This window comes from Coregonus lavaretus (assembly GCF_964263955.1).
Source record: "Coregonus lavaretus genome assembly, contig: HAP1_SCAFFOLD_1738, whole genome shotgun sequence".
Classification (NCBI taxonomy): Eukaryota; Metazoa; Chordata; class Actinopteri; order Salmoniformes; family Salmonidae; genus Coregonus; species Coregonus lavaretus.
The window spans coordinates 1-21673 of record NW_028156156.1 but is presented as its reverse complement, the minus strand read 5'-3'; the positions used below and the strand labels follow the sequence as shown (position 1 = coordinate 21673).

General features: G+C 43.5%; 1 protein-coding gene across 1 annotated transcript; it reads left to right on the top strand.

The window, feature by feature from the left end:
• Nucleotides 1-53: 53 nt before the first annotated feature.
• On the top strand, nt 54-20596 carry LOC311126727 (tumor necrosis factor receptor superfamily member 19L-like; the record flags this gene model as incomplete). Its single annotated transcript, XM_084200718.1, has 6 exons — nt 54-134; nt 17845-17919; nt 18276-18368; nt 19241-19425; nt 20154-20203; nt 20331-20596. Coding segments are annotated over exons 2-6 (636 nt in total), but the record flags the coding sequence as incomplete, so codon positions are not given.
• Between the last annotated feature and the right edge of the window lie 1077 nt (nt 20597-21673).

Genomic DNA, 21673 nt, shown 5'->3' with positions numbered 1-21673 from the left:
AGAGAACTCGCGAGGGGTAGCCCTACTTCCTACCGGCATTTTATTTTTATGTTTTTAAAATATCCCTTATATATACAGCGTACGCGAATATCTGACAATGATCGTCCCAGACCACTGATTTAACCACCAATCTGGTAAGTGTATAAACTTTTCGTTTATGATTTTGCTTGTTTCATGTTAGAGCCTCTTTGTCTGTCTGTTCTGCTATTGGTTTGACAGCCTTTAGAATGTTTTACGACGCATTTCTCCAATTCATAGTAATATTACCTCAATTAGCCCATTTCTATAGGCTATAGCTTGTACTTGTAGAGCTGGTTCTTACAATGAAGACGTTTCACTTTCGATTAAATTGAATAGCATTTGTGGTGTTTTATTATCTTGCTATAACATGCAATAGTTCCCCCCATTTTGTTAATAGCCTATAATTTTGGAGCTCTATAAGGATGGGAAGTATATGTACCACTTTGTTTGGTTATATTCACTGAAACGATGTCACCACGAGTTGATGCTCTTGTTCAAGTTTATCCCAATATCATAATTTTGTTATGAAGTCCATGTTTAGAATAGGCTAGTGTAGCATATTTTGGTGGTGTCTGTGTATTGTGTTGCTCTGTCTGAGTCTGTGGGATAGTAAAATGAAAGTAATTGGCGCATTTTGTGAGATACATCTCCCCAGCCACAGCAGGCAATGCTGTTCCCTAGTCAGCAATGCTACAATGTCACATTGCGAGTGGAAATATGGACAGCGTATGATGCCATGTCTTTATGACTCGTGTGTCGCATATAGCCTAGATGAATTTGAGCAGTAGCCAAGGCTGGGCTATATCCATAATACATCATGAAAATTGTATAAGTTGTTGTTAAGGCACACTAAACATAGATTTTCATAGTTAGAAAGTTGTCAAAACTTAAGAGGTCCTTCTGTCTAATTTTCTCAACTCACTTCTAAACTCTCCGACCGTCTGTGAGTGACACGTTGTACGTGAGATGTGATCCATTATATTGTAACTATGGTCTTGTAACTATCGCCTAACTGAGGCGCATGCCTCCCCTCGCGCTCCACCACGCACTGCCACGCATGGGTGCGTGATGACCTCACTTGTAGCCTATTAATCATGGGTGGAACCCAATAATCCCCTTTCCGTGCTGGATCTGAATTTCAGGGTTTCCACTAATTATCACAGCCACAAGGTCAAAATTGACTATCGTATACATTTATTGCAACTACAATGAGCTTTTTGGTCTTCATTTAAGGTCAGGGTTAGGCATAACGTTAGCAGTGTGGTTAAGGTTAGGTTTAAAATCATATTTTAAGAAGATAAATTATACAAATAGGCGGGGTTTATTACTTTGTGGCTGTGGTAACTAGTGATGACCTCAGTGAATAGACTATTTGTCACTACGGGTTGGTATCACAGACCGAGACTAAATAAATCCACAGGTAGGTTTCAATTATGTATAAACCTGGATTGCTGTTGCTGTGTATTGGCCAATGAGAGGCTTTGAAGCCACCGGTCGGCCATATTGGCACTCCCCAGAAGGAGCAGTCCTCCATAGGAATCAATGCAATTCTATATTATTTCAAGTACAGTAGAATTCCAATATTTGTTTCAAGGACAAAATTACATGTATTTAACTATTTTTGTTGTTGCAGTGGGGACAGTCACCTTCTAAAAGTTATACTTTAAGGAAAATATTAGTGTATATATATTTTTTACTTTTTTATATTTAGCTCACATAATATAATTTAAAAGTATGTATTAATGTGTCTGTAATATAATAAACGTGGCAAAAACAAATGTAGACATCAATAAATGCATTTCTAAATATTTTTTACGATGGTGGGGGATTGCCAAGATGGAGGTGTGGTGGCTTCAAAACAGCGCCCCTGTCAGTCAACTAGTGTGGGGGGAACAATGCAAATAGTCCGGGTAGCCATTTGATGAGCTGTTCAGGAGTCTTATGGCTTGGGGGTAGAAGCTGTTAAGAAGACTTTTAGACCTAGACTTGGCGCTCCGGTACCGCTTGCCGTGCGGTAGCAGAGAGAACAGTCTATGACTAGGGTGGCTGGAGTCTTTGACCATTTTTAGGGCAGTTTTGTCACACAACATAATGCCACAGTTGTCTCAAGTTTTGAGGTAGCGTGCAATTGGCGTGTTGACTGCAGGAATGTCCACCAGAGCTGCTGCCAGAGAATCGAATGTTCCCATGGTAGCGGTGGGGTTATGGTATGGGCAGGCATAAGCTACGGACAACGAACACAATTGCATTTTATCGATGGCAGTTTGAATGCAAAGAGAAACCGTGACGAGATCCTGAGGCCCATTGTCGTGCCATTCATCCGCCACCATCACCTCATGTTTCAGAATGATAATGCACGGCCCCATGTCACAAAGATCTGTACACAATTCCTGAAAGCTGAAAATGTCCCAGTTCTTCCATGGCCTGCATACTCAACAGACATGCCACCCATTGAGCATGTTTGGGATGCTCTGGATCGACGTGTACGACAGCGTGTTCCAGTTCCAATATCCAGTAACTTTGCACAGCCATTGAAGAGGAGTGGGACAACATTCCACAGGCCACAATCAACAGCCTGATCAACTCTATGCGAAGGAGATGTGTCACACTGCATGAGGCAAATGGTGGTCACACCAGATACTGACTGTTTTCTGATCCACGCCCCTACCTTTATTTTTAAGGTATCTGTGACCAACAGATGCATATCTGTGTTCCCAGTCATGTGAAATCCATAGATTAGGGCCAAATACATTTATTTCAATTAACTGATTTCCATATATGAACTGTAATTCAGTCAAATCTAGTAAGATCTTTGAAATTGTTGCATGTTGCGTTTGTATTTTTGTTCAGTGTATATATATCAGTGTATATACATGTATATCATTGATAGGTTTATGTTAGACTGAACTTGAATTACATGCCTGTGACTCCAACATATTTAAATGGAGTTAACTGTGGTACTACCATAGTCATCTGATATAACTTTGATACCATAGATGTCTATAGACCCAAACTATCATAGTCTTAAGTGGATTTTGGTACAAGAGGCTTTATCTGGGCCAGTGATACCAGCCCAAAGCAGTTGCAGAGAGAACAATTAAATATTGTATCAACAATAAATTGTTTTCGTTGATTTAGTTTTTGATGCGTTGTTATTTTCAGCAGTGTTTTCCAGCAGTGAATAACAATTCACGGTTAGTCTCAGACGCTATCCACAGGTGTGACCTACTAATTATGCCATAATTGTTCCATCATTGTAGTGTCTTGCCTACTGGGTGTGTTTGCCATTCAACTTAGGCCTATCTGTAATATATATTTGTCTGTGTGCATTTTGGCAAACCATGGATTGCCCCGGTGCAGAACTGTGAATCTATCTCATGGGTGTCATTTAACTGGCCACAGACTTTAACCAGCCACTATTTTAGACATTTAATTCCTCTTAAAACCATCTCCTGTCGTTGCCCACAAAAGGCAAACGGCCCAGCAGTGATTAAAGTGTTTGATGTCCCCAGAGGAGGACATACTATTTCAGTGTTAACGTCACTGACACATACACAACCCTCTGTTTTACTGATACACACACACACACACACGTGTACTATGGACACACACACACATGTGTACTATGGACACACACACACATGTGTACTATGGACACACACACACATGTGTACTATGGACACACACACACATGTGTACTATGGACACACACACACATGTGTACTATGGACACAGACACTGGTGCTCCTGAAGCTTTCTCCAAGAGGAGGGGAGTCATGTTATCATGCAGGCCAAATTCTTTGCAGAAAGTTCCATTGTGAAGGGCCAAATTCCTGCTTGGTTATATAAATAGGACCCCTCCCACTGCAGCTGAGGAAAGGAGAGGGTCTTTCATAACTCACTCCTCTCTCTTTGTGTCTGTCTGTCTGTGGGACTCCCTGCTAGTGGCCTGGGGTAGGACTGGTTATGTAAAGTGTAGGGCTTTGTGACCTGACCAGGAAACCTCTGGGCCTGAAATGAGAAAGGTTCACCCCAATACTTTCTGGTAGAGAATGGGTGAGCCAAGCACGGCCTGGATATAGAGGAGGGTGTGTCAATGTGGGAGTTTGTATTCCCTTATTGGTTTGTGAGTTTGTATTCCCTTATTGGTTTGGGAGTTTGTATTCCCGTATTGATTTGGGAGTTTGTATTCCCTTATTGGTTTGGGAGTTTGTATTCCCTTATTGGTTTGTGAGTTTTTATTCCCGTATTGGTTTGGGAGTTTGTATTCCCTTATTGGTTTGTGAGTTTGTATTCCCGTATTGGTTTGGGAGTTTGTATTCCCTTATTGGTTTGTGAGTTTGTATTCCCTTATTGGTTTGGGAGTTTGAATTCCCTTATTGGTTTGTGAGTTTGTATTCCTGTATTGGTTTGGGAGTTTGTATTCCCTTATTGGTTTGTGAGTTTGTATTCCTGTATTGGTTTGGGAGTTTGTATTCCCGTATTGGTTTGGGAGTTTGTATTCCCTTATTGGTTTGGGAGTTTGTATTACCGTATTGGTTTGTGAGTTTGTATTCCCGTATTGGTTTGGGAGTTTGTATTCCCGTATTGGTTTGGGAGTTTGTATTCCCGTATTGGTTTGGGAGTTTGTATTCCCGTATTGGTTTGGGAGTTTGTATTCCCGTATTGGTTTGGGAGTTTGTATTCCCTTATTGGTTTGGGAGTTTGTATTACCGTATTGGTTTGTGAGTTTGTATTCCCGTATTGGTTTGGGAGTTTGTATTCCCTTATTGGTTTGTGAGTTTGTATTCCCGTATTGGTTTGGGAGTTTGTATTCCCTTATTGGTTTGTGAGTTTGTATTCCCGTATTGGTTTGGGAGTTTGTATTCCCGTATTGGTTTGGGAGTTTGTATTCCCGTATTGGTTTGGGAGTTTGTATTCCCGTATTGGTTTGGGAGTTTGTATTCCCGTATTGGTTTGGGAGTTTGTATTCCCGTATTGGTTTGGGAGTTTGTATTCCCGTATTGGTTTGGGAGTTTGTAATTTCTTTGAGTGAATGTCTTGTCTCAAGGAGGAGGGAAAGGAAGAGGTTAAGAACAGTGGGACGAAAACTGAGGTAGAGTGCAAAGGAGGGATGGCAGGAAAGGAGTGTCACCTTTTGAGGTCTCATGAGGAACCCAAAGCCTCTGTAAGGTGGTCACCCAGCACTCCCAGACAGGCAGACAGAGAGACGGGCAGACAGGCAGGCAGATAGACAGAAAAGAGGAGACACCACAATCAAGCTCTTAAATGTCCCAGCTGATAGTGACTGTAACTGTGGTTACTCCAACAGCAACTGTATCCAACAGGAAGCTTACTGCAGCCTCTCACCTCTATGAGGATTTGGGACAAGAGGAGGAAGCCAACCTAACCTACATACATTACACTGTACTCACTGGGAACACACACACACTGTACAAAGTGATACATTATCTATTGTAATAGTTAACGGGTCAGGTATATTCTTTGGGAATTGTGGATCTTACTTTGACTCTCCTACACATCTTGAAAACGTTTTATACCCTGACTTAAAACCATTTTGGCCTGCGTGTGTGTGTTGGATACAGGGGCATGGCTGGGCTGTAATCAAGCCATCCGTCAGTCCTGCCATCCATAAATGGAGCAGTTGGGAACACATCCAGTCGGCCCGTGCCACTGCGGTCCCCATCCCAATGTCAGCCAGGAATATCCCTGCCAAGGAAATTCCCACTTCAATCCCGAGTCTGAATTCGACCTGGGCCCAGTTCTGTGGATGCAGGGCTCAGGAACATTGTAATTGAAGGAGAGACTCTGCGACATGAGCCAGAGGGGAACTATTTCCGAACTGGAACGCTGTATCCCAGTGATCAGAGGGGGAACTATTCCAGAGACTCTGAGACACGTGCCAGAGGGGAATTATTCCCAAACCCGGAACGCTGTATCCCAGTGATCAGAGTGATCTCGGTTTTAGACACGCAGCAGAATTCCAACTTTCAGGGGATGCTCATTAAAACTGCATTGGAATTAGGTTCTGGAATTAGGATCTGGAATTCCATAAAATAGACACACAAAAGCACACATGCACACACACACACACACACACACACACCTGATTAACCACATCTCAATTTCCTCTGATAAAAAAAAAAAAAGATAACCAAAGGCTTTTCTGCTCTTTTCTGCTCTCTCTTCTGTTAATTTGATTGGGTGAATCCAGGAGATGGGAGGGGATAATATAATATATGCTGACAAAAATGAGCAAGATGTGGCCACAGCTACGTCCAGCCAAACCTAATCACACACACACACACATACAGTGAGGGAAAAAAGTACTTGATCCCCTGCTGATTTTGTACGTTTGCCCAATGACAAAGAAATGATTCATCTATAATTTTAATGGTAGGTGTATTTGAACAGTGAGAGACAGTATAACAACAAAAAAATCCAGAAAAACGCATGTCAAAAATGTTATATTGATTTGCATTTTAATGAGGGAAATAAGTATTTGACCCCTTCTCAATCAGAAAGATTTCTGGCTCCCAGGTGTCTTTTATACAGGTAACGAGCTGAGATTAGGAGCACACTCTTAAAGGGAGTACTCCTAATCTCAGCTTGTTACCTGTATAAAAGACACCTGTCCACAGAAGCAATCAATCAATCAGATTCCAAACTCTCCACCATGGCCAAGACCAAAGAGCTCTCCAAGGATGTCAGGGACAAGATTGTAGACCTACACAAGGCTGGAAAGGGCTACAAGACCATCGCCAAGCAGCTTGGTGAGAAGGTGACAACAGTTGGTGCGATTATTCGCAAATGGAAGAAACATAAAATAACTGTCAATCTCCCTCGGCCTGGGGCTCCATGCAAGATCTCACCTCGTGGAGTTGCAATGATCATGAGAACGGTGAGGAATCAGCCCAGAACTACACGGGAGGATCTTGTCAATGATCTCAAGGCAGCTGTGACCAGAGTCACCAAGAAAACAATTGGTAACACACTACCCCGCGAAGGACTGAAGTCCTGCAGCGCCCGCAAGGTCCCCCTGCTCAAGAAAGCACATATACAGTGCTGTCTGAAGTTTGCCAATTAACATCTGAATGATTCAGAGGAGAACTGGGTGAAAGTGTTGTGGTCAGATGAGACCAAAATCGAGCTCTTTGGCATCAACTCAACTCACCGTGTTTGGAGGAGGAATGCTGCCTATGACCCCAAGAACACCATCCCCACCGTCAAACATGGAGGTGGAAACATGCTTTGGGGGTGTTTTTCTGCTAAGGGGACAGGACAACTTCACCGCATCAAAGGGACGATGGACGGGGCCATGTACCATCAAATCTTGGGTGAGAACCTCCTTCCCTCAGCCAGGGCATTGAAAATGGGTCGTGGATGGGTATTCCAGCATGACAATGAACCAAAACACATGGCCAAGGCAACAAAGGAGTGGCTCAAGAAGAAGCACATTAAGGACCTGGAGTGGCCTAGCCAGTCTCCAGACCTTAATCCCATAGAAAATCTGTGGAGGGAGCTGAAGGTACGAGTTGCCAAACGTCAGCCTCAAAACCTTAATGACTTGGAGAAGATCTGCAAAGAGGAGTGGAACAAAATCTTTCCTGAGATGTGTGCAAACCTGGTGGCCATCTACAAGAAACGTCTGACCTCTGTGATTGCCAACAAGGGTTTTGCCACCAAGTACTAAGTCATGTTTTGCAGAGGGGTCAAATACTTATTTCCCTCATTAAAATACAAATCAATTTATAAAATTTTTGACATGCGTTTTTTCTGGATTTTGTTGTTGTTATTCTGTCTCTCACTGTTCAAATAAACCTACCGTTAAAATTATAGACTGATCATGTCTTTGTCAGTGGGCAAACTTACAAAATCAGCAGGGGATCAAATACTTTTTTCCCTCACTGTATACACATACACAGTCAAGCCTAACTTCCAGTCCTTTGTGACCAGGCAGAACAGGATTTTCTGTGATGGTTTGGAGCCTAGCCTCAGTCATTCATGTGACTATTTCGGCAGCCATGTTTGATGCTTAAACAACCACCAAGTAATGAGATGGCATTCAACACAGCAGAAAATTGAGACCTTGTATTTCTGCAGGCAGCATATTTTTCATAAAGATATTGAACCCAACTAAAATGTTTATGATGCATAAGTATATGTGTGTGAAATGGGGGCAAACTGTAGGAGGCAAACTGATAGTTAAGAGAAGAGAAGAGATGAGGAAAGTACCACCTGCCTTGACTGTAACACCCATGACTAAAGCCCTGCTCATAAACACAGTCTACATATATACACACACACTCATTGAGTCATTTAACATTCCCGTGAGCTGGTTATCATTCCCACCAGAGGAGTCATGCCCATAGGGGGGCACAAAGTTATATGCCCCCTCAGATTTGTCTGTTTTTTTTATTTTTCTGATGTTAAATTAATTACTAAACTTCATTTTTAAGCCAATGTTTTATCATAATTATTTATAAAAAGATCTGTCAACAGTATTTTGCGAAGGAGGCACACTGAAAAGTACTGATTCCTTTAAATCTTTTACCCATATTTTAGCAGAGATGCTTTTTATAGAGATGCATACTCTATTTACGTAGTTTATAAAATACCAGTCAGGAAGATACAGACGGCTCAAGAGGTATGCTTAGATATGCAGAAAAATACTTGCTTTAAATGTAATCTAGCACCTTATGACAATATCATGATGTGTGTATTAATGATATGTGCCTGTATTGATGATGTGTGGTATAATCCCATGTACTCTGTTGTAATGTGGATGTAATATCCTAGGCATGTTAGGGCAGTATATTGAGATGTTATTTAAAAGTTCTTAAAGAATCAATGTGCATCATTAATTGAAATGACAATTGAACAGGTATAGAGGTATGCTCAGATAACCTATGCAGAAAAAATCAACATAAAAAAAAAAAAACAGAATTAGGCATGATGATTATGGCTCTAGGTTGCAGGAAAAAGCTGTTTAAGGTGTTTGAAAAATGTAAAGCCCCCCTCCCATCCACCCTCCGGTCCAGACCACCCTCCCTCCATCCTCACGTACTTTGTGCCCCCTCTAAAATAATTGCTGCATGACGCCCCTCATTCCCACTGAAGGGTTCGGCTGTGGACACACTGGATTGACCTTTACTCTGGTATCCCTGAGGCCCAGTATGTAATAAAGGACATTATCAAGACATTTAGTGTGAAACTGTATTTTCCTACTGAGATAAGAGAACTCTCCTCAGACATTCCCAGACACCTGCAATCTTTGTTCAATTGAAAGTTGTTGAAAGTGTTATCAGTCTCATATTACCCAATGTCTGTGATGATGCATGTATACATTCAGAATGACTATATGTTGAGACCTTAGGGCCATTGAGCCATCTGATCAATCGTATCAGGTGACTGTTAGGACATTAAATGCATTTTCTGAACATGATGGCCACCATCTGAATTGTCTCCTGTACACCAAAATCTCCCCCGAAGCCTTCACCACCGTCCCACCGCATAGAGGGTGGGACTTTCCCCCGAGAATGCTGATTGTTCCAGGCTGTCATTAACGATTTCCCCGCTCTCATAGTCTCATCGTTTTTCTTATTTTCACTCGTTCTCCAGCAGTGTCTGTGCCTCAAAGTGATGTCATGTGTATGTGCATGCTTGTGTGCGTAAAAGTAATTTCAGTTTCTGTGGCTACATTCTAGGTAATGAATTTAACACCATTGGCGAATTGGCCAGGAATCCAGCTCCATAGGTATTGAGTTGTTCTAGCATAAGGTATTAATTTAGATCCTATGTTTATGTCTGTAACGCTAAAGGGAAGAATACGAACACATTCACCTAAACATACTCCCTCAATGTAAGTGTGGGCCTTTTCCTCATCACTTGAAACCTGTTAAAAATGCCTTGTATAGATATTCCTAGTGTGCAATGATTTCATCAAGCTTGTGACTCTACAAACTTGTTGGACGCATTTGCTGTTTGTTTTGGTTGTGTTTCAGATTATTTTGTGCCCAATAGAAATGAATGGTAAATAATGTATTGTGTCATTTTGGAGTCACTTTTATTGTAAATAAGAATATAATATGTTTCTAAATACTTCTGCATGAATGTGGATGTTACCATGATTACGGATAATCCTGAATGAATCCTGAATAATGAGTGAGAAAGACGCACATGTGTCATATCCCCACGACATGCTAACCTCTCACCATTACAATAACAAGGGAGGTTAGCATTTTTTGGGGGGTATGATATTTGTGCGTCTAACTTTCTCACTCATATTCAAAATTCATTCAGGACTATCCGTAATCATGGTAGCATCTACATTCATGTAAAAGTGTTTAGAAACATCTTATTTACAATTAATGTGACTCCAAAATGGCACAATACATTATTTACCATTCATTTCTGTTGGGCACAAAATAATCTGAAACACAACCAATACAAACAGCAAATGCGTCCAACAAGTTTGTAGAGTCACAAGCTTGATGTAATCATTTCGTGCTAGGAAAATGGGACCAAATATTAAACTTTGGACTACTTTAATACACATATAAGTGAATTTGTCCCAATACTTTTGGTTCTCTAAAATGGGCGAGCTATGTACAAAAAGTGCTATAATTTCTAAACGGTTCACACGTATGGATGAAAATACCCTCAAATGAAAGCTGTCAGTCTTCATATGAACCTCATAGTCATTGTATCATTTCAAATCCAAAGTGCTGAAATACAAAGCCAAAACAACAACAACATTGTCACCGTCCAAATACTTTTAGAGCTCACTGTAGATATGGTGCATCTATCAATGGGGCCATGTGATTATTTCCCTAACCTGAGCTCATTGTAAATTCTTGACAGAGGCTGCTAAGTGTGTCACGCTGAGGGAAACGGGGACCGTGTAGCGTCCTTGCACCTCTGGTGTCCCTCTTCTGTTTCCATTGTGACATAAGAGGTTGTACTCCAGCTTGCCGGAGAACTGGATGCAAATCACTGACTTGTGAGGTGATGTGATGAGCATGGGCACCACTGCATGTCATGTAGAGGGGATATCCTGTCCACTAATGCTAATTCTATGGCTCTGTGTGTTTGTCTCTCTGTCGCACTCCGAGTGAGTGATGTCACCATGTCATTCCAGTGGAATTTTACCCCAGTGACATCACATAGTCTCTCCTGTGTCTCTGTAAGTGACTGTGTTTGTATCTGGTTGGCTTCCCTCTCCTCCTCAGACGTCAGGTAAACACTGCACGAGCTGAGAGTGTGGACACACCAGCTGAGAGTGTGGAAATCATCTTGATTGTGCCTCATTAAATCCCCCCCCCCCACCCCCCCCCCCAATAGAAGGCAAAAAAAGAGAAGAGAAGGAGAATGCTGGCGGGGAGAATGTACCAACTGTATAGCAAAAAAAAATAGAGCACTCACAGACCTATTCCAGTCACTCTTTTTTCCTGTTGTGGTTTCATGCCTCCTATATCCCTCCTTCTTTAATCCCAAGGCTTTTCTCAGTGTAGCCCAAGCATGACATCATGGCCCCAGAAAAAGGCTTTAGACACTTTGGCTGTGATTTCAGTCTTCACCCAAAACCACTGTGGAATGATGCACATGTTTTTGCCATCTATTCATTCTTTCTTTTGTATTCTTTTTTTAGCCCGCTAACAAAACAAAAATGTGACTGGCAATCAGTGGGCATCACACCCTATTTTTGCCATTGGTCAAACAAAGATGGGGGAGTTTGGCAAAGCCCAATAATTACTGTTTAACACAGCTGACCAGATTTAAATAGTATTTCTCCTTTTCTCCCTCCCTCCTCTTCTCCCCACTGTTCTTAACTTCCTTTTCCTCTCTAGCTTTAGTTTTTTTTACATTTTCAGCCCCATCTTTTGCGTTTGTGTTGGGTTCTTTATTATAGTCCTGTGTATTTTTGGAGGTGTTAATTTCCAGTAACTTCCCCATCTATTCCTCAGTCCATCTCTCCATTTATGAGTGCCTCTCATTGCCTCTTTACCTCTGCATGCCTCTCATTGCCTCTCTGCCCTCAAAGCGACGCGGCAAATGGATGGTACAGGCCGGGAAACAAGGAGGATATGAAAACTGAAAAATACAAACAATAGACTACAAGCACAGGACTGTCAGCTCTGAGGCCAAGACCAATACTGAGGAAATGAAGGGAGAGACAGAAGCAGAAAGAGGTAGAGAGAAGAGGGAAGACCGAAGGAGATAGAGAGACTATAGACAGAGAAAGAAGGATAGAGACACTGACAGAGGAGAAGGGAAAGACGGATACATGAAGAGAAAGAGAGAGGAGAGTGAGTACTAGAAAGAGAGAGGAGAGACTGAGTACTAGAAAGAGAGAGGAGAGACTGAGTACTAGAAAGAGAGAGGAGAGACTGAGTACTAGAAATAGAGAGAGACTGAGTACTAGAAAGAGAGAGGAGAGACTGAGCACTAGAAATAGAGGAGAGACTGAGTACTAGAAAGAGAGAGGAGACTGAGTACTAGAAAGAGAGAGGAGCGACTGAGTACTAGAAAGAGAGGGGAGAGACTGAGCACTAGAAAGAGAGGAGAGACTGAGTACTAGAGAGAGGAGAGACTGAGTACTAGAAAGAGAGAGGAGAGACTGAGTACTAGAAAGAGAGAGGAGACTGAGTACTAGAAAGAGAGAGGAGCGACTGAGTACTAGAAAGAGAGAGGAGAGACTGAGCACTAGAAAGAGAGGAGAGACTGAGTACTAGAGAGAGGAGAGACTGAGTACTAGAAAGAGAGAGGAGAGACTGAGTACTAGAAAGAGAGAGGAGACTGAGTACTAGAAAGAGAGGAGAGACTGAGAACTAGAATGAGAGAGGGAGAAAGGGAATGAGTCTGAATTGTTTAGAGGGATGGAAGAGAGAGGAGAGAGAGTAAGGGGTAGTGAGAGGGATAGAGGAGGGAGGGGAGGGACAGAGAGAGAGGGGTAGTGAGAGGAGTACAGTGGTCCAGAAACTGATATGGGGTGAAAATTGAAACAGGATATGACATGTGCACTCTTAGAAAAAAAGGTGCTGTCTAGAACCTAAAAGGGTTCTTCGGCTGTCTGTTAGAACCCTTTTGGTTTCAGGTAGAACCCTGTTGGGTTCCATATAGAAACCTTTACACATAGGGTTCTACCTGGAACCAAAACGGGTTCTACCTGGAACCAAAAAGGGTTCTCCTACAGGGACAGCCGAAGAACCCTTTCGGAACCCTTTTTTCTAAGAGTGTGCACACAGGACAAAGGAAGTGAGACATGCAGTGGTGCTGTGGGGTGAGATGTAGTTTTAGTTGTCTGGCTTTAGATGCAACACCACACACAGCTGTTGGACGTGTTGTCCTCAGCATTCCATAGAGTTAGAAGATGTGTAGAGCCAGGAGCAGGTAACTATCCTCTGGGTCTTCCTCCCCAAGCAGCAGGTCACCTCTGTCTCGACTGATACTATCCTCTGGGTCCTTCTCTCCAAGCAGACACAATGAACCCAAGGCCAGGTCACTGTCTGTGTTACATTACTAGTACTGGTTAGGTTGGGATGGTTTGGTTCTCCATGGATGCTGGGGAGGTGGGATTCAGATTGCTGTATCAGTGCTGTTTCACTCCCACTGAAACCTAAAAGGTCTGCTGTGGACCAGAATAGGAGATGAACCAGAAAACATTTAGGTCAATGTTCTTTGGTTTCACTCCTGGAGACCCTTCAAAGGATTCACTTGATCAGGGCTTGATGGTTAGTGGATTAGTTTCGTCAGGGGTGTTAGTGCTGGACTGTAGCAGAAATGTTCACACCCCGTGGTTCCTAAAAGTCTCACCAGGTCACCTTGGAGAGCTGATGCTCCCAAATCATTCCAATTTGTTACTTGACACGTTCCAAAATGGCAACTCTTAATTGCAGGTCCAGTTTATTTCCTTCTCTCTATAGTGGTTGTTGTTTTATTGATATCAGGGGTTTTCTCTCAAGTGCTCCCAAAGCCACAGCTTCTTAAGGCAGTGTGGCATTATGCCTGGCCAACGACCTGTAATTAGCCTACATCCAGCCTTTATAGCCTTTTAACGAAGGGTCTAAAAATAAAGCCCTATCGGCAGGGAGGCTAATGTAAGCCTGTCTGTCAATCTCTCCTCTATATCCTTCTCTCTCTCTATCCATCTTTCCCTCTCTCGCTTCACCTCAGTTTGGAGAGGCAACCCATCTCATAGTTCTTGTGTTTTTCCAAGTGGTGGTTTTTAAATTCTCAGTTTCTCATTCTCCCTGTCCCTGAAATGATTATCTGGAACCCTGTCATTTGACACAACGGCCATGTTTAGGTTTAGGTCCTCTGCCCAAAATCAGAAACTCATTACATGTTTTGTATGTGCTTGTGTGTACTGAGAGACCGTTTGGCGTTGGCTCGGAGGCATGAGTCTGCAGAGGTTGTTTCTGGAAGAGCTTGGGGTTGTTCCTGTTGCTGGCAGTGTGTAATGCTACCACAGCTCTCCTCTCAGAGGAAAGGATGGGGATGCTTTCCAGACCTGTGTTAAGTTATTTAACAGCCGAGACGCACACACACTCCACTGCCCTGTAAATACCATGTACTGGAAATATCCAACTGTTTAGTAGGTCTGTGTAGAGCAGATGTACTGTAAATATCCAACTGTTTAGTAGGTCTGTGTAGAGCAGATGTACTGTAAATATCCAACTGTTTAGTAGGTCTGTGTAGAGCAGATGTACTGTAAATATCCAACTGTTTAGTAGGTCTGTGTAGAGCAGATGTACTGTAAATATCCAACTGTTTAGTAGGTCTGTGTAGAGCAGATGTACTGTAAATATTAAAATGTTTAGTAGGTCTGTGTGCGGAGCAGTAGGGGATAGCGTACAAAGACATACATCATTCAAATCACCAGGTGTGCGTGTGTGTGTTTAAGGTGAGCCCAGGACTGGACATTGTGATGTTGCCCCCAGACCACACAGCAAAACATGTTAGTTAGTGTCAGCGGTCATAACCAACACTTTACCCTGCCTAATCACTGTGTGTGTGTCTATGCGTGCTTGTGTGTATGTGTGTGTGTATGGGTGAGCTGAGGGCGGTGGAGAGCGTATAGGGGCAGGGCCTGTGGGTCTGTAGGCAGAAAGGGGTGTGGCTGTGGTGAGAGGGACAGTATAAGTGATGCCAGTTACTCAGTCACAGGCACAGGTACACTGCAGCCAGCCTAGCCTAAGAGAGAGAATACTAAGTGTGTGTGTGTGTGTGTGTGTCACTCTGAGTGCTCTGTAGGACTAGGCAGTGTAAGTGTGTGCACGTTCCCTTTGCCTGTATCACGGACTACACTGCCACACTGAGAGAGAACAGTGTGTGTGTGGTAGAAAGAGAGGGAACCAAACAGTATATGTATCTCCCTGACTCAGCATTCTATCAGCATCCATAGCATCCTCAGTCTGTTGCTAGGGCAACTGAGTCCAAGTCCACTGCCAGTCTTGGGTGAGTTTGCCTCTCGCTCTCTCTCTCTCTCTCTCTCTCTCTCTCTCTCTATCTCTCTTTCTCTTTCTCTCTCTCTTTCTCTCTTTCTCCCTCTCGCTCCTCCGTTTAGAACTCTGTGTGTTTAGTCAGGAAGGCAGTTTTATTGACGACAGACAGGAGAGGAATCCTCTGAAAGTTAATTGTTCCTTTATTTAGCTGCTGGACAACGTTACACTTTGTCTCAGTGGGACGGCACAGAGAAGGAGGGAGGGAGGGAGGGAGGGAGGGAGAGAGCGTTGCAGAGAGAGGGAAGGAGGGAATGGGGTATTTGAAGTCGGGAGAGTTAAACGGCTCACTCTCTTTTCCATTGAAACATCAATCCTGATGTCTAGTTTAAAGCCTATTTATGCTTGATCATATGTGGTTGGATGCTCCGTATGGAGCCACGCAGAGGCCAAATTGAGCTTCATATCACATCGCTGTGTGCCTCCCAAATTGTTTAACAATGCGGAGGGCTCCGTATAGCTCTTCATTAACATGATTGGTTGACGGTAGGTGGGGGCGGGAGGTCTTGTATAGACACAAACTCACTTCCTTGACAACCTCCTCCACAACAGCTCTATTCAACAGCTCTGTGCTGCTCCACAAAGCGCAAAAAGTATGAATGCCCTGACTTCTGCAGAGGCCGTATCACCGTAAATGCTGCACGGCCAACGCAGACGTTGGATTGACCATGCAGAGCCTTTTACATTTGGGTTGGATCAGCCTCTGAATGAAGTATAGTTGGAGCTGGCAGACTCAGGTTACCTAAGGTTCTAAAGACTTGTTATTGTAGTGTTATGACTGCTTAGATGGATGTCATTTTCCCATTTGACTCGAGTTCTAGATACAACATGTTACTGGTATTGTGGTGATGGTGTAATATGCACCTCTCTTACAGAAGACCAGTCATTCATAATCTATTAGTCATTTGAGATTCATAGAGATTCACAGAGCTTACCTGTAGGTTTTGTCATTAAAGTGTAGCTCAGTTGGTAGAGCAACGCCAGGGTAGTGGGTTTGATTCCCGGGACCACCCGTACATAAAATGTATGCATGCATGACTGTAAGTCACTTTGGATAAAAGCGTCTGTTAAATGGCAAATATTATTATTTATTGTTTTGGCACTGTTTAGTGTGTGTGTTTGTGTAGGGCGGCACGTAGCCTAGCGGTTAAGAGCGTTGGGCCAGTAACCAAAAGGTCGCTGGTTCGAATCCCCAAGCCGACTATGTGAAAAATCTGTCGATGCAAGGCACTTAACCCTAATTGCTCCTGTAAGTCGCTCTGGATAAGAGTGTCTGCTAAATGACTAAAATGTGTGTGTATGAGAGATAATTGCATTCCTAGCAGGTCTCTAGATCTACTCTTTGGTCCAGTGTGAAGGAAATGATCTGCGCACTGTCACAGTTCTGACCTTTCACTGTCACAGTTCTGACCTTTCACTGTCACAGTTCTGCCTTTCACTGTCACAGTTCTGACCTTTCACTGTCACAGTTCTGACCTTTCACTGTCACAGTTCTGACCTTTCACTGTCACAGTTCTGACCTTTCACTGTCACAGTTCTGACCTTTCACTGTCACAGTTCTGACCTTTCACTGTCACAGTTCTGACCTTTCACTGTCACAGTTCTGCCTTTCACTGTCACAGTTCTGCCTTTCACTGTGTGTCCTGGGGGTGTTATTTGTTTTAGTCCTTCAGCTGGCCAGAGGATATGTAGACAGGTTGGTGTGTGTGTGTTTGTGCATGCGTGCACGTCTAGAAGCAAGGGTATGATGTGAGGATGTGAGTGGTAGTTACTTAATGGGTTTGCGGTAACATGACTGTGATATACAGTGCATTCGGAAAGTGTTCTGTCAGAGTGACCATCGGGTTCTTGGTCACCTGCAAAAATGTCTAAAAACCTCTTTTCACTTTGTCATTATGGGGTATTGTGTGTAGATTGCTGAGGGAAATGTTTTATTTGATCAATTTTAGAATAAGGCTGTAACATAACAAAATGTGGGGAAAGTCAAGGGGTCTGAATACTTTCCGAAAGGCACTGTAATTATATGATGTATTCTTAGAAACCTCAATGCCCAAACTATCTATCTTTGGCTCTGCTGTCACCTCAGAATACCGTGTGTGTCACTGTCTGACCTGTGTCCACTGTCCATGAACACTGGCTGTTCATGTTGGGTTGTCACGGTAATGATTCAGGAGTGTGTCATGTTGGGTTGTCACGGTAATGAATAATGCTGTAGTCAGAGATCTTTATCTCTTCAGGCAAAACCAAACCTTTTGATTATGCATTCGATTTCCTCCCTGACTATAGCTCACCTGTTGTCCCATGATTCTCTCTGTTCTAGATCATATGTTCATAGAAGAATATCTGGAAGAAGATGAGGAACCACCTTTGCTGCTCAGCTTTTGTCCTTCTCACAGTACGTATCGTCGTGTGTGTGTGTGTGTGTGTGTGTGTGTGTGTGTGTGTGTGTGTGTGTGTGTGTGTGTGTGTGTGTGTGTGTGTGTGCGTGTGTGTGTGCGTGCGTGCGTGCGTGCGTGCGTGCGTGCGTGCGTGCGTGCGTGCGTGCGTGCGTGCGTGCGTGCGTGCGTGCGTGCGTGCGTGCGTGCGTGCGTGCGTGCGTGCGTGCGTGCGTGCGTGCGTGCGTGCGTGCGTGCGTGCGTGCGTGCGTGCGTGCGTGCGTGCGTGCGTGCGTGCGTGCGTGCGTGCGTGCGTGCGTGCGTGCGTGCGCGCGTGTCTAATTATTTGTGTCACTGATCTGTGTGTGTATTCCAGGTGTTTGGCTCTGGAGGGACTGTAGCCGTGCAGTGTCGGTGGGGGGAGGGGTGTGTGTGTCTGGAGTGCCCCAGTGGCCAGGAGCCAATCAAGGTTGGACATAAGATCCCTAACTCACCTCTCATTACCATGTCATCCTAACTCACCTTTCATTACCCTGTCATCCTAACTCACCTCTCAACACCCTGTCATCCTAAATGTCTTCTTATAACTTATTTGTCACTATACAGGCCACACCCCTCTCTTCCACTCCATTACCACCAACGATCCCTCTGTCAACAGAGGCTACCTCGATCTCTCTCCTCTTTCTCCTCTCTCTACATGGAAGTCATGTGTACCACCCCACTAGGAACAGACGTCAATTCAATGTCTACTCCACATTGGTTCAACGTAATTTCGTTGAGATGACGGTGAAACAACTTTGATTCAACCAGTGTGTTCCCAGTGGGTCTGCTCTTATTTTAGATACGACTAATATGCAGATGTAGGATCTTAATTTGATCACTCTTTTGTTGCTGAAGAATTTTCCTGCAGCCTGGAAGTACAGATGAGCTTTGTGATTTACATAAATTCACAGAAAACTCACGTTAACACACGGTTATATTGACAGTATTCCACTTTTCATGTAGCCTACTTTTGTCCAGCTAATAGCCTAACCACCGATGAAGCAACATTATGGACTAAACGTTGAAATCCTGTTGCTACAGGATTGTTTTGCTACGACAGTACTGATCTATCTATCTGTCTGTCTGTCTGTCGGTCTGTCTGTCTGTCTAATTTCTGTGCACATTTTCATATGAAACCCAAAAATAATGAATGTATCTTAGTTCCTGCCCAGAACGGCAGTGTTAGTTATTTTGGAACGTCTTATTGAACACAGAACCCTATGTGACTGTAGTGTATGTGTGTAATTACAGTGGTTCATGTACTCTGTTCTGAGATGTGAAGATGTTTTCTCCTGCCAGGCTTGCGGGCAGCTCGAGGGGCCAGGCGAGGCGGTGCACTGTCAGTCTTGTCCAGCGGGCAAGTTTTCGGACACCTATGACTCTGATCAATGCCGCCCACACTCCTCCTGCGGGGTCCTCAACAAAAAGGTTGTGACCTCTGGTACCTCACACTCTGATAATGTCTGCGGAGACTGTCTGTCTGGGTATGTATCCACATACAACAACAACAAGATTAACAACAGACAAAATGGGGAGACAAAAACTACCCTCTCCCTTTGTATCTCAATATTCGCCAAACAAGTCCAACAAGTGCCAACAAGCATGTTTTCTTCATAAAGCACATTCGATACAGGCAAAACTGTTGATTGATTCTTCTGCTGTAAAACAATACTGCTACACAATCGTTTCTCTCTGTGTGGCCCTGGCTTTAGTAAACAGGTGTATTACTGCAGTCCTACATCTTGATCTCATCTCCAGAAATAGAAATGGTTGTAAATGTGAGCTTTGTTTGGAAAGTGTGTGAAATAGGATTGGAATGGTTTAGAACTGTTTTGAAAACTCACTAACAGAATCCAAACACACCAGCCCAACTGTAGCACTGAAGTATCCTGACCACTCACTGTATAGCCCGGTTAGCACGTCTCTACCCTCGACCAGGACCACCCCTCTCTACAGAAATAGACTGTTGACCTTTAAATATGGTCTGTTTATGGTCAGTTGGAAAAGTTTTACTTACTAGGACTGTGATATGTGGTTGTCTCACCTAGCTACCTTAAGATGAATGCACCAATTGTAAGTCTCTCTGGATAAGAGCGTCTGCTAAATGACTAACATGTCAATGTATTATGGGACCATGAAATGAATACACTGCTATGATAACATGGTATTGTTAAGTTGTGATATTAATATGAGCCTGTGTTGGTGCCACCAGGTTCCACCCCACTGCTATGAGGACAGCCACCACCCTGGCCTGTGTGAGAGGTGAGTGTGGACAGAATCAATATCACACCAACAGAAAGTTGAAGTGATTATGTTTCCACTGGTGGAATAATGGTTTTAACAGGGTCATATTCTCTTGCTTTCTCTCTCCCCGCTATCTCTCACCCAGCCCCCCCTGCCCAGTCTATCCATGTGCGTGCGGTGCGTACGGTGGGTAAGGGTGCGGCGGGCAGTGGTGGCCTGCCGGTGAACGGTACAGCAGTGCGGAGCCCGGAGGAGAAGAGTGCAGAGTATGCAGTGTTCGCCCTGGTGCCAATCTTCTGTGTGATGGGACTCCTGGGGATCCTCATCTGTAATATCCTCAAGAAGAAGGGATACCACTGCACTGCTGAGAAGGAGGGAGGAGATGAGGAGAATGCTACACCACAGAAAGAGGTGAGGGAGGGAGGGAGGGAGGGAGGGATGAGAGAGGGAGAGGGAGAGAGAGAGAGAGAGAGAGAGAGAGAGAGAGAGAGAGAGAGAGAGAAGAGAGAGAAAGAGAGAGAGGAGAAGAGAGAGAGAAGAGAGAGAGAGAGAGGAGAGAGAGAGAGGAGAGAGAGAGAGAGAGAGAGACGAGAGAAGAGAGAGAGAGAGAGAGAGAGAGAGAGAGAGAGAGAGAGAGAGAGAGAGAGAGAGAGAGAGAGAGAGAGAGAGAGAGAGAGAGAGATGCACGTATCTGGGCTGTGCCTTTTTAGTTTTTCTCTTGAATAAGTGTTTTCAAGGGTCCTTACAACAATGCATGAACTGATATTTTGGATGACCCAGAGGAGACAATGGGGCCCAGTTTTTCAGAATTATCCGGATTCTGACATCCTTTTTTTTTGCTATCCAGGATCAGATCGATCTGGCTGTTTTTGAGACGGTTTTTCAGAAAATAATTGGAAAAGATCATTCTGATCCAGATACCACAATATCAAGATCAAATAATCCGGATGGATTTTCAGTGCTTTGACAGACTATTGGTCAGGTTGTGGTACCACTTATACACTGTCATAAGGAAATGGAGATGCGTACTACATGAATAAATATACCTTGATAAAAAATAATGGAGCATGCATATCACTTCTAAGTAAGTAGATGCATTTATTTGACACTTCTCAATATAACAACTGACCACATACCTATACTACAATTTAACATAATGAACCTTTGGTTTTCAGATTTTTTTTAACCTCCTCATTTTAGTTACATTGATATTTATTGGTTGTAGTGCCTTTCACCTTTCTAAATCCACCTTCCAGTGGGATCAAAATACTCCTGAAAAACGCAAAAACTACATACAATCCTGATTAAAGGTCAGATTGGTTTACCAAATCCTTATCCCTATCCGGAGGATCAGAATCTCATTTTTTCAGTTGAGAAAAATCCAAATTCTAACATTTAACCCTATCCGATTGCCAAATCCGATCAGATATCTTTTGAAAAGCTGGGCCTGGACAGTAAACCTGACTCCTCAGACTCTATTTCAAATCA